Here is a 12528-nt window from a genome sequence, read left to right on the forward strand (position 1 = left end):
TGGCCCTTTTGGGATGCCTTAAGGCCACTCTCGCAGCACCCAGACCCCCACCCGTGGGTGGACAGCAGGTTTAGGGGCCCTCTGAGCCCTCCTGGGTCTGAAAAATCAGGGTGCACAGGCAGGGGTGGGGACTGGCCTTGCCCACCCCAGGATGAGGACATCATCCTCCCCAATGTGGGTGCACCCCATGGTTTGTGGGGTGGTTCCCTGACCATGGCAGGGTCAGGCAGATAAAGCGGAGACAGGGGAAGGCGAGGGGGGGTGTCAGAAGCCATGAGGAGCGGGGGAGATATAGGGAGTAGGGGGATCCATGGGAAGTTGCAGGAGAAATGGAGAACCAGACAAGTTTTTGGGAACGGGAGAAGCTATAGGGACCCACAGCAAGCTGTGGGGACCTACGAGTGGGGGGAACTATAGGGGATGAGGGAAACCATGGAGGGACTGTTGGGGACAGGGGGATCTGTGGGTTCAGGCAGCTGAGGAAGGGGCTCCTCCATGCCCCACAGCAGAATCCAACTCATCCTCACCCCTCTGGGGCTGGGGGTACCCAGGAAGGGTATGTGGTGACACCCTATCTTCACCCCAACTCGGCCATGGGGTGAAGCAGCTCCTTGTCAGGGCCACACAATTAAGACCCTCTTAAGAAAGCAAGCTGAGCCACCTAAACTTAAGCCCTGCTGCTCCCCAGGGGCTTCCTGGCAGCACACACCCAAAAAGCCAGCAGGTAAAGGGTGTCTCCCAGAAGAAGCACCTGGGTGGGTGGACAGGTGCACCCACAAGTTTTGGGGTTCAGGGAGAGCAGGGATCAGCCCTGACCAAGGCAGCCACTACCTTCCCAGGCACAGGGTGGCCAGAAAATGCTCAGAAGATTTGGGGCAAGACAAGACCCAAAAGAAACCCCAGAGCCAGGGCTGGGGAAACCGAGGCAGAGCGTTCTCCAAAAGGGATTCCTTTGCTTCAGAAAAATACAAATAAAAAAATGGGACTGACGTCCCAGTGCCTTCACTGTTTGCGGGGCTGCAGCAGACCTGGGGTGAGGAATCCAACTGTGCCTGGGTTGTGGAGTTTCAGGCCTCCCTAAAGCCCCTTCCCCAACATTCTCTAGGATAGAGATGACAGATCGGAGTCTCCCTTCTTGGCTTCTTCTCCCCCTTTCACAGCGACTAGTCCCACCCCAGCACCCAGCCTTATGGCCCTGAGCCTTGGGAAGCCCTGACCCACCTCTTCCCAGGCTTTGGCCACATCCCAGCCTCCTCTGTAGTCAGCCCAGGTGATCTCTCACCCTGGAAAGGCCACCAGCCCCAAAAACATCTGCTTCAGGCAGCTGACTGTCAGGGCAGACGCTGGTGGGCATTGGGGTATGAGGCCGGGGGAATTTCTGTGTGTACAGCAGCTGAAGCTGTGGCAAAGAGCCCACATCAGGCAGGGGAGACAGTGAAACGAGGAGTGGGAAACAGGAGAGGGAGGCAGCCGGACCCTGATCCCACAAAGACGAGCATCTGGAGGGATACAGTAGGTCCAGAGCTCATCCCAGCCTGGGAAGAAGCACTGCACCAGCAGTAAGGAAAAAAAAAAAAACCCCAAACAAAAGTGAAATGTTTATTCCCACCTGGCATCACTTTCCCTGTGCTGCTGGTGGCAGGTCACAGCTGGACAAGACAGTCACCCTTGAGAGGTGACCACATCTCCTCGTTCGCCCCATGCGCCCGCAGTGTGTCCCAGCTCCAGACAGGGCTGTCGAAGCCCTCGGGGCCAAGGGCTACAGCAGCAATTTGTGAAGGCAGGGGGCATGGAGGAAGGCAGTCAGGGAGGAGGGGGTCCCAGCAGCTTCTGGGGGCTGAGTCTGGCACAGAGCCTCCTTGGCATCCCCCCTCCAGGGCACAGAGCTGCCGTGGGAGCAACTGCAAAGCGGATCTCTGCCAGACCGATGCGATGCCCTGTGCCACCGGCCAGGCAGCAGTTCCCAGAGGCAGCAGCACGTTCAGGAGGAATTCATGCTCTCCCACTGCCGGAAAATGCGGAACACCTTGCAGGACTTCACTGAGAGACTCTACAAGAGAAAGGAACAAAGTGACAACCAGAGGTTAGGGCACTGCAACAGCCGTGAGGACCAGCCACAAAGGTTGTGAAGAGAAACTGCAGGAAAAAAAACCATCTGAAATGTAATTGGCTGCCAGGACATCAATTTCCTCCTCTTCTTCGTTATCCTTATTTACCAGAACCAGAGGAGAGAACAGCAAGGTGACTTAAGAATGACATGGAGCTGTTGGAGTGGGTCCAGAGGAGGCCACGGAGATGATCCGAGGGCTGGAGCACCTCTGCTCTGGAGACAGGCTGAGAGAGTTGGGGCTGTTCAGCCTGGAGAAGAGAAGGCTCCGGGGAGACCTTCCAGTACTTAAAGGGCTACAGGAAAGCTGGAGAGGGACTTTTGACAAGGACATGTAGCGATAAGACATGGGGCGATGGCTTTAAACTGAAAAAGAGTAGATTTGGATTAGATCTGAGGAGGAAATTCTTCCCTCAGAGAGTGGTGAGGCACTGGACCAGGTTGCCCAGAGAAGCTGTGGCTGCCCCATCCCTGGAAGTGTTCAAGGCCAGGTTGATGGGGCTTTGAGCAACCTGATGTAGTGGAGGGTGTCCCTGCCCATGGCAGGGGGGTTGGAACTGGGTGATCTTTCAGGTCCCTTCCAACCCAAATCATTCTATGATTCTAGGATTCTATGACTGCAAGCAAAAAGCAGAATAGAGCTCCAACCATCCCCTTCTCCAGCTGAGTCTCACGCCTCCAACTCATGTCCGGTCCTGCAGGACTTGCTAGCACTTTTCTGGCACACAGCACAGCGGAACGGGTCGACCTGTTGGGGACACAACTCACACAAAGTCCCCAAGACAAATGCTGACACAGGGCTGCTCCACCAGTCCCTGCAGCTCATCCCTGAGCAAGGCACGGGGGAGCCAGCAAGAAGAATCCAAGAGGATAACGGGGCCCAGGGAGGCAGCAGCAGGTACCAGCTGCTCCACAGCCGTGTGGGGAGAGGGGCTGTGGCCTCAACTCCGCTCTCCTGGCTCAGCAAACCCACCAGTCCAAGAGCCTGGGGCTGGCAGCTGCAGGATGTCTGCAGAGAGGGGTCGGGAGCTCTCTATGGGAACATGAAATGAAACCGGATCTTGGGCAGCACCGAGGCGCTCGGGAAAGGCTGTTATTTATGGCAGCCCTTGAGCAGATCTGCGCACAACACAGCATTGTCACGGATGAGACCTGGCCGAGAGGCCGTCAGCGCAGCCGGAGGGGAAGCTGAGACTCCACAGACACACACTTGGTCCTTGCCACCCAGCTGGGTCTGCATTCAGCCCAAACAAAGCCCATCTACCCCAAATTCTGCCCACTGGCTTTCAGCCCTGGGCAAGGCTGGGGCAAGCAGTGTTTTGAGCGCTTCAATTTAAGGCTGAGGATCCCGTCAGCTCACCACAGGCTCCGTCTCAGGCACTCTGTCGCACTTCCTGGTGGCAAGGAGCGTGTTCAGTACCACTTGCCAGCCCGGCTCTGCCTTCGCAGGCTCCTTCTCCGTCTGCGCTGTGGTATCCTCCAGAGCTTCCCCTCCCTCCACTGGGTTGACCCAGGGACACCAGTCGCGGTGCTGTGAGCTGGGGTCAAAGAAGCTCCTCAAAGAAGTGTCCTGCATGGGGGAGGAGATGACAGTGAAGGAGGACTGCGACAGAATAATTTAAAACAGACTCCAACACACAATAAAACCCTCCCTGTGCCTAAATACCAGCCCTGACTAGGCTGTTCTGCACTACGGGGACAAAACTGGGTCAGGAGCACCCTGCCCAGATCCCTCTTCTCCTCACTTAGACTCTCCCTGTGCCTGCACCCGGGGAACTCACCGAACTGCTGGATGAGCAGAGCCGTGCCTGCTTGGCTCTGCGCAGGGGACTGGATGGCACGTCCACGCTGTCCCCCTGCCCCATGCTGCGGGTGACCGGGCGGCTCCTTAGAGCAGGGCTGGCCACCTCAAAGTCACCCCGGTCCATGGGGATGGGAGAGTCCCAACTCCGCGGGCGAGAAATTGCCGGCAACGGGCTCTTCTCCTGCTTCCAGTGGGGAAAGAAGAAGGAATTAATAGAGTTTCTCTGGTCACCAGCATGTCCTCTGCCTGAAGTGGCCAGGAGGACCCTGTGCAGCTCAAACAAGAAATCAAAGCCTTCTCAGCCATCCTGGCAGGAGTTGTGCCACCTTCCCTCCACACCAGGAGCATCTCAGACGTGTCTAGTTGAACACGGGTGAAGGAAGCCCCTGATTGGGAGCGCTCCGAGTTAGATAAGCCCCAGTATCCTGGCTGGAAAGGCCCTTTTCCTGCCCTTCTACAGGATGGCTGAGAGAAGGGAGGACAGAGAGCTGCGAAGGGCACGGGGAAAGCAGCAGCAACCCACTTCTGTTGGATGTTGTTCATGGCTGAAGACATGGCACCGAGATGTGTCTCTTTCAACAAAAAAGGCAGCAGACACCCAAACTACATCAGTCCCTCCTCCTGTGTGCCCCTGTATCACCCAGACATCCCAAGCTCATGGGCCAGCTGAGGGGCCATACCTGCTCCGAGCCCGGAGAGACTGTGTCTTGGCTCCGCGTGAGCATCCTGCGTGGAGAAGAGGGCACGAGCAGGAAGCGCTCGGCAGGTGCTGTCGGGGCGCTGCTCGGGCTGCAGGAGTCCAGCTCCGGCCCCACAGACTCCAGCTGGTGAAAGCCCCACAGTCCCACCTTCCTCATGCAGCGGGAGCAGGTGATCACCGAGAGGTGCACAGAGCCAGAAGCAGCGCTGCAGGGACAGAGCCAAGTCACAAGAGAAGGTCAAGGATGGGCCCTTCCCCAAAATCGCAGCTTTCACAACAGATGAAGGTACTTGGCAGAGCACAGGAACGGTCTCAGTCACAGGTACCTGAGCCAGCACGTTTCAAGACATCAGTACCCCTGGGCTGAGGCACATAGTTGCTGTTTTTATAACCCCGTGTGCTAAGAAGTACGACAAGTCCATTAAAACCCATCTATAGCATCGATTTAAACTGGCTTGGTTACATTTTGGCTTGCCATGAAGCAGGAGCACACTCATTTAGGGCACATCAGCCAAAAGCGTCCCCAACCTCAGCCCCCGAACTGCCCAGCCCCAGCAGCAGCTCCACTCTTCCCCACCGTGAGCCCTTTTCCAGCGTGCATGGCACGAGATCACCTCACCTTTGGCAAGCTGCCTCAGGCACAAGCAGCGTGGCTGTTCTACTCCCAGCACACGCTTTGGGAAGCTGCAGACCTTCAGATCACAAACCTTCCCTCCCTCCCTTCCCGCAGGCCTGATGAGCAGTGAAAGCGTTCCTGAGGATTGACTTAGAATCATGGAATGGTTTGGGTTGGAAGGGACCTCAAAGATCAGCCAGTTCCAACCCCTCTGCCATGGGGCAGGGACACCCTCCACTACACCAGGTTGCTCAAAGCCCCATCCAACCTGGCCTGGAACACTTCCAGGGATGGGGCAGCCACAGCTTCTCTGGGCAACCTGTGCCAGTGCCTCACCACCCTCAGAGTGAAAAATTTCTTCCTTAGATCTAATCTAAATCTCCCCTCTTTCAGTTTAAAGCCATTTCCCCATGTCCTGTCACTATACGCCCTTGAAAAAAGTCCCTTTCCAGCTTTCTTGTAGCCCCCTTTAAGCACTGGAAGGCTGCAACATCTGGACGACTTCAACATCTAAATCAGCAACGAGCGGGGCAACCGATAGCTCAGGTTTAAGACTCTTTACCATCTCAGGATACATCTATTTTAGACTGGGCAGCTTTGCACTGGGGTTTCTGGAAGTCCATCAAATTTAACAGCTGGAGACAATAATAGAATAGTGAAATGGGGGATATTGAATGTTTCACAGGAGGGACATTCGCATTATTCCAGACTCCGACAGGTTTTTACTGCAACCACAAAGTGCAGCAGACACTTTGGGATCAGTCCTACACCACTACCCACCTGCAAGTCCAGCCGCACAGAGCCAGGATGCAGGCAGGAACGTGCACTTGCAAGGTTTCCGTGGCAAACTTCATCGGCGGTTTCTCTCCCTCCGTTTTGTGTTCCAGTTCCTCCCTGAGCAGCTGGAGGAGCAGACTGATCTTCTCCTCTGTAAGGGCCTGCAGGACAGAGAAAGGCGGCAGAGCCTTATAAAACACAGTTTCTACTCACAAACCACATCCTACATGGAGAAAAATCCCTTTTTCACTCCCCAAAAAGGCTGCGTGCATGAGCTCTACACTTCTGCTCTGATTAGCAGGCCAAAGCCACACCAAGCAACAGCTTCCTCCTGCCTTGTGTGTCTGACTCTTCCCAATGCCTGGACGTGGTTCAAGCATCATTTGCTGCCCCAAGCACGCGTGAGGACAGCAGAGAAGGTCACAGCTCCGCTGCTCACGGCAAAAAATGAGTCCAGACAGCCCCGTCCATGCCTCTGATCGCAGGGAGGCAGCAGGGGCTGTTTGCCTGCACTCAGGCAAACCGTGAGCACTTCTGGGACCACTGCTGAGACACAGCGAGTCCCTGAGGGCTGTCAGATGGCCTCCAGACCTTGCTGCTACTGGGACAGCTGGGGAGTCAGATGTGGAGATGGGATGTATCTCTTGGCTTTATGCTGTCTCTTCTCGGGGTGTGCGGGGTGTGTGTCTGCTGGCTTTCACAGCTCAGCCAGCCCACGGTGGCAACCACAGAACACCTCTGCGATTTCTGCTGAATGGATGAAGAGCTCCCCAGTTTCCACAGGGCTTCTCGCTGCCGAGAGCCATCTGTTTCCCAGCCAACGAGTGCCCAACAAGCCAGACTTGGCTGGAGTATAGCAGGGCCGGGCCAGGTCCCTACGAGGAGGCAATCCCACACTTGCTCCTGGCTGCAGCTACGCTCCACTCTCCTGCAGTAGCTCCTGCTCTTCCCTCCTGCCTGCCGAGCCTCCTCACACGACTGCCTCGCACAAGAGGCCCTCCTATACCGTGCTCCCTGGGCTCCCTTATCTTCGCAGGCTTCTGCCCACACCTCTGCTCCAGGGCAGCCTCTGGCCCCGAAAATTCCTGATCCCATCTAAAGCAATGACTTCCTCCAGTGGGATCCCAGCCACTTGCTAGAGGAGCAATTTGTGGGCTGCTGCATCTCACAGAGCCCTTGGAGGTAACAAACAGGGGTGGGAGCTGCCAGGGAAGGTCCTGAAGGAGTCTGCGAGACACCAAGACACTTCTGCTGCGCACCAGAGAGCACGACGCATCCCAGGAGTGGGAATTGGACACTACAACCCACTTCCCACTGGCAACGTCCTGGCAACATGAGCCAGCTGTGCCTGCGTTGGTCAAGGGCTTGCGCGGCAGATGAGCCTTTCTAAACTCCCTTTTACGTGTTTCCAAAAACACCAGGTGAAACCACCGCACGGGGAACGTCCGAGGAGAAAGCCAAGGCGATGACAGACCACTCACACACGCAGGCAGGGCTGAGCTTTGCCTACCTGGCAAGCTGGAGTCTCCAGTTTGAATTTCGCAACTGCTTCGGTCAGGGTTTGCACAGCACAGGCGTCCCTGGCATCATCACTGTGACCTTGAACTCCCCCAGTCTCAGGGGCTCCTGGGAACTCACCATATTTTTCATGTCTTCTGGTCTGAGGGAGGGCAGCTGCAGCTCCAGCTGACACAGGCTCTGAAAGCGGTCCAGGAAGTCCTGGAGAAGGGCTCTGGGCTCATCCACCAGCAACATGGCAAAGCGATCTGGTGAAAACAAACGCAGGAGGCCTGAGCTGTGCCACCTGCCTTCCCACCCCCTCCTTATCCCACAGGGCAAAAGAAAAGATGAGACCAGCCAAGTTCTCCCCATAATGGTCTCCTGGCTTTTAAAAGGAAAGATAAGCAGTCTTCTTCCTTTACAACCACCCTGCCTCATGCCATGCAGCTTTGAAGACAAGATCACCCTTTGAGTGTCCTGTGTCATCCAGCCTTCCCCATCTCCTCCCAGTTACAGTCTGAAGAGCATTTTAACTGCTCTGGAGGCATGCAAAGGTTAAGAGAGGCTGGGACTCAAGACCTGGGGCTCCAGATGGCTCAGTAGTTTGTTTGCTGAGGCTGTTCACAGACATTGCTCTGCCTCTGCATATTCCAGCATTCTCATGGGAAAAAAAAAAAAAAAAAAGAGGACTACGATCCTGGACACGTGCATGAGCCAGGCTCTCAGGCACCAACCTGGGCAGGGGCTGTCCGGCCAGAAGCAGAACTTCTCATGAGCGGTGCACAAGGCCTTCTTCAGCTCCACACAGCGCTCCTTATCTGCAAGGCAAAGCTCACTTCTACTCCCCTGCGGAGCCACCTCCTCGGGGAACGATTGGGAAAACCAAACCAGGAGAGGAAGGCCCTCCAAGGGCTTCCCTGCTCCTCCTCTTCATCATGGCTTGGGTGACAGATGCCACCTGAGGCTGCAGCTTGCACAGCCTGAAGCGCTCAGCTCAGACTCATCTCCCTCCCCACCAAAAGGAGCTGCTGCACCTCCAGCCTCCCTGCAAGCAACCATGGAGCAGCAGTTCCATCCTCTTGCAGCTGAAATCTCCTCCCGCTTCCAGGTGTGGTGACCATGGAGCAGGGAAGCCTGCCCTGCTGCGTGGCAGTGCAACGGAGACACAGCTCAAATCAAACACCGACACAGAAACTCCCTGCTCTTGCCAGTTTTACCTCCTGGGCTGTTGCCAGTCCCTAGCTAACTTGCCTGACCCCTCTGCTCCGGCTGTAGGAGCCAAATTACAACCACGTCTGGAAATCAAGCTTCCCAAAAAAAGATTCAATACTTAATTTAACTTATTCAGACCTTTCAGAACCAAATCACTTATTCTTGAATTTATTTTTCCAGCCCTTCTTCCAACCTCTGATTATTTTAGATGTTCCCAAACCAGTGCAATTACCAACAGAATAATTAGGCCAAGGTTTATTTAACAAAGATAGTCTGAACAAACAGCGGGCATCGATACCCAGAGTGACCCAAAAGGAAACACTCAGGCAGCTCCCCATTACACATGACCCACGCTGCATGCGTCAGACATCGGGGCTGCACCCTCTGCTACCTTCCAGACAGTAAGAACAAGGACCTGCAGTCAAAAAAATTGAGAAGTGAAGATGACACTTATTTGCAGTGGGGTAATAAGTGGCTTTCTGCAAAGGAAAGTGAAGGGCTGGGCAGCTGATACAGCACAGGCTGCCACTATCCTGTGGCTCACAAGTGACACTCACACCCTGGGGCCAAGCACAGGCTGGCATTCCTGCCACACTTGCAGCCCCGTATTGTCCAATGTGGGAGAGACAGGAGCTGTTCCTGCTCCCTGCCTGAGCCTCACGGCATCAGGAGCAGCCGATGCTCTGCAGGCAGGGGAAAAACTGCTGCTGAACCCGGGCAGGGAGCTCAGCAGGGAAACAGGAGGGGGAGTTTTACCACTGGTAGTCCAAGAAGTTGAAAAGGGGGCAGTGGAGGAGTTTAATTAATTAAATTACACAATGTGACCACCTGAACAGACTGACTTGGTGACCAGCAGCCACCAACAGCCCACATTAGAAATATTTATAGAATCACAGACTGGTTTGGGTTGGAAGGGACCTTAAAGATCATCTAGTTCCAACCCCCCTGCCATGGGCAGGGACACCCTCCACTACACCAGGTTGCCCAAAGCCCCATCCAACCTGGCCTTGAACACTTCCAGGGATGGAGCATCTACTAGTAATATCCTTTAGCACTTGATCAGTCCCAAAGCGGTCAGGCAGCTGGACTAGATGTCACCAGAGATCCCATCCAACTGGAACTATTCTACTCTAACCCATCTCTGACAACAGAAGCAGAAAGTTTTACCATGTTCTCACAAACTAAAGGGAATTTATTCGACTTGCACTTTATTTTCAGAGACACCAAACACTCAACACCACCCAGGACAAGACTATGGGAGTTGCTTACACAGACAGTAGGCACACGCCCCCTGCAAACCTTGCAGCCCACCCCCCGTGCCCGCCAGACACCCACATACATACACTTGTTGAAGTCAAAGGCGAGCTGCAGGCTCATGCAGAGGAAGGCCTGGCAGCTGGAGCACTTCAGCATGTCACACTCCACGTTGGTCCAGCCGTACTTGGCACACACCAGTGGAGACAGGTCATGGGGTTTGCCTGCCCACTTCAGCGGGTGCTCACATTAAGGATAAAACCCAGTAAACTACAGTTTAAGCAGCTGAAGCTTTGGCCAAGGTTTATTTGGCCAAAGAAAAGCCTCTGAGAAGGTTGAAAAGCCTCTGTTCAGCCTGGAGAAGAGAAGGCTCCGGGGTGATCTTATTGCAGCCTTCCAGTACCTAAAGGGGCTACAGGAAAGCTGGAGAGGGGCTTTGGACAAGGGTGTGTAGTGACAGGACACGGGGCAATGGATTTAAACTGAAAGAGGGCAGATTTAGATTGGATCTAAGGAAGAAATTCTTCCCTCTGAGGGTGGGGAGGCACTGGAACAGGTTGCCCGGAGAAGCTGTGGCTGCCCCATCCCTGGAAGTGTTCAAGGCCAGGTTGGATGAGGCTTTGGGCAACCTGGTGTAGTGGAGGGTGTCCCTGCCCATGGCAGGGGGGTTGGAACTGGATGGTCTTTGAGATCCCTTCCAACCCAAACCGTTCTGTGATTCTATGATTCTAAGATGGAGCCTGTGGGGGAGCCATGGGGAAGGTGACAACAGAACTGGGTGGGGGACAGCTGGAAGCTCAGCATCAGAAAGGATATGGTGAATGTTTCTACTCTGCTGAAGTAGGCCTCCTTGCTGGTGGACTCCAAGGAGAGAGCATCCATTTGCAAAGATCCATTAGCTGATTCTGACCAGTCAGACGTGTCCTTCCTAAAAGGAACAGCAAGTCAGCAAGAACAGCATTCATGCTTTCCTGGAAAGATTTCAGTAATCCAAAACGCACAGACCACTTGCTGCCCTCTCATCCTTCAGGCTTACCCTTACAAGAACCTTTTTTAAACCCTGACTTTTAAAAAATCCATTAAAAAAACAAATGCAACAAGCAAAGGTGGGCATGAAACATTTCACTACGACCGACAGCAGTGGCACGTGGGGATTTGATGTGCCAAAGGAGAAAGGAGCTCGTTCTCCCAGCCTGGCAAGGCCAGATGGATGATCACAGCACATCTCTGAAGTCGAGGATGCTCCCAAGCTCCTGGCACCTGGAATGCCAGGTCCTGGCACACCCACCCGGAACGCCAGCCCTGCAGTGAGCATTGCCCTTCAGCCCTTCCCCAGCACCCCTCCAGGGGCCAAAATTCGGGCCCATGAGGGCAACCACAGTTACTTGGCTTTAGCCAGATACCCTCAAATCTCAGCCACCCAGTGCTTCCAGCACTTTCCAGCATCCCCCGGTAACTCCTGGGGCTCTCAGTGTGTACCCCGGGGTGTGACACCACACTTCCCACCCCAGAGGCCCGGGACATGGCCAGTCTGGCCCCCTCGGGCTGTGGGGATGCCAGAACTCCACAGGTGTCACCTACCTGCCCCTGTCGTCCCAGTGCCCCCAGCTCTGCCTTCCAGTCTGTTTCCATTACTGCCTCCCAGTACTCCTCAGTCCCTCCAGTACTCCCAGCGTCTCTTAGTCCCTCCAGTACCGCCTCCCAGTACTCCTCGGTCCCTCCAGTACTCCCAGTCCCTCTAGTACCGCCTCCCAATAGTCCTCAGTCCCTCCAGTACTCCCAGTGCCTCTTAGTCCCTCCAGTACCGCCTCCCAGTGCCCTCCCCGCTGCTTCCCAGTTTCTCCCAGCACACCCCAGCGCCCTCTTTTCCCAGCACTCCTCTCCCATCATCACTCCCAATACCTCCCAGCATCCCCCAGCGGTTCCTGTCATGTCTCAGGACCCCTCAGCGTCGCCAAATAACTTCGAGGACCCCCCAACCCCCCCCGCCCGGTGCCACACGGCGGGGCCGCCCCCCCTTCCCCGGGCCCGGTGCCAACGAAGCCCCCGCCGCTCCTCCTCACCCATCGGGGCCGGCGCTCTCCGGGGCGATGCCGCCGTCGATAAGGTCGCGGATCTGCTGGGGGGTGACGGCGGGCAGCCTCCCGCGGGTCCCCCCCGCCGCCCCGGCGCTGGGCGCCGCCATCTCGGTCCCTCAGCCCGTCAGGGCCCGGCGAGGGGGGGCGGGAAACGCGGACGCGCAGCACTGTTCCGGCCCCACCGTCAGGCCGGCCATGACCCCCCCGCAGCCCCCGCACCGCCTCCTCGGCCCCACGGGCGCCCCCCGCTCCAACCCCCGCTGCGGGCCCCCCCCGCTCGCCGCTCTATTGCTCTAGCCTGCCGCAGCAGCGGCGCAGCGATCGATTGCTCAGCAACAGCGCTCTCCGCGCTGCCTTTCCTCACACGCCAAGAAGCCCGCGTTTCATAGGCCGCGGCTGTAGAAGCTCGCCGCTGATTGGTCCGCGGCGGGGATGGGGGGGGGGAGGGGCCTGCCGCTGGCTGCCGCCTGGGGTCGCCGT

General features: G+C 56.2%; 1 protein-coding gene across 2 annotated transcripts; it reads right to left on the reverse strand.

The window, feature by feature from the left end:
- Positions 1–1582: 1582 nt before the first annotated feature.
- Positions 1583–12155, reverse strand: ZC3HC1 (zinc finger C3HC-type containing 1). Of its 2 annotated transcripts, none has more exons than XM_086609904.1 (10): positions 12034–12155; positions 10787–10898; positions 10060–10210; positions 8239–8322; positions 7643–7770; positions 6008–6165; positions 4592–4817; positions 3889–4092; positions 3468–3677; positions 1583–2050 (listed from the first exon to the last, which is right to left on the reverse strand). In XM_086609904.1, the coding sequence occupies exons 1-10, from the start codon at positions 12153–12155 to the stop codon at positions 1982–1984; spliced, it is 1464 nt and encodes a 487-aa protein (XP_086466030.1). In that variant the 3' UTR covers positions 1583–1981. The 2 variants fall into 2 exon arrangements, with proteins under 2 accessions (XP_086466030.1, XP_086466029.1); XM_086609903.1 differs by having other exon boundaries at positions 3889–4095.
- Positions 12156–12528: the final 373 nt, after the last annotated feature.

Source organism: Tauraco erythrolophus, chromosome 4, assembly GCF_009769465.1.
Source record: "Tauraco erythrolophus isolate bTauEry1 chromosome 4, bTauEry1.pri, whole genome shotgun sequence".
In the NCBI taxonomy this organism is placed as follows: domain Eukaryota; kingdom Metazoa; phylum Chordata; class Aves; order Musophagiformes; family Musophagidae; genus Tauraco; species Tauraco erythrolophus.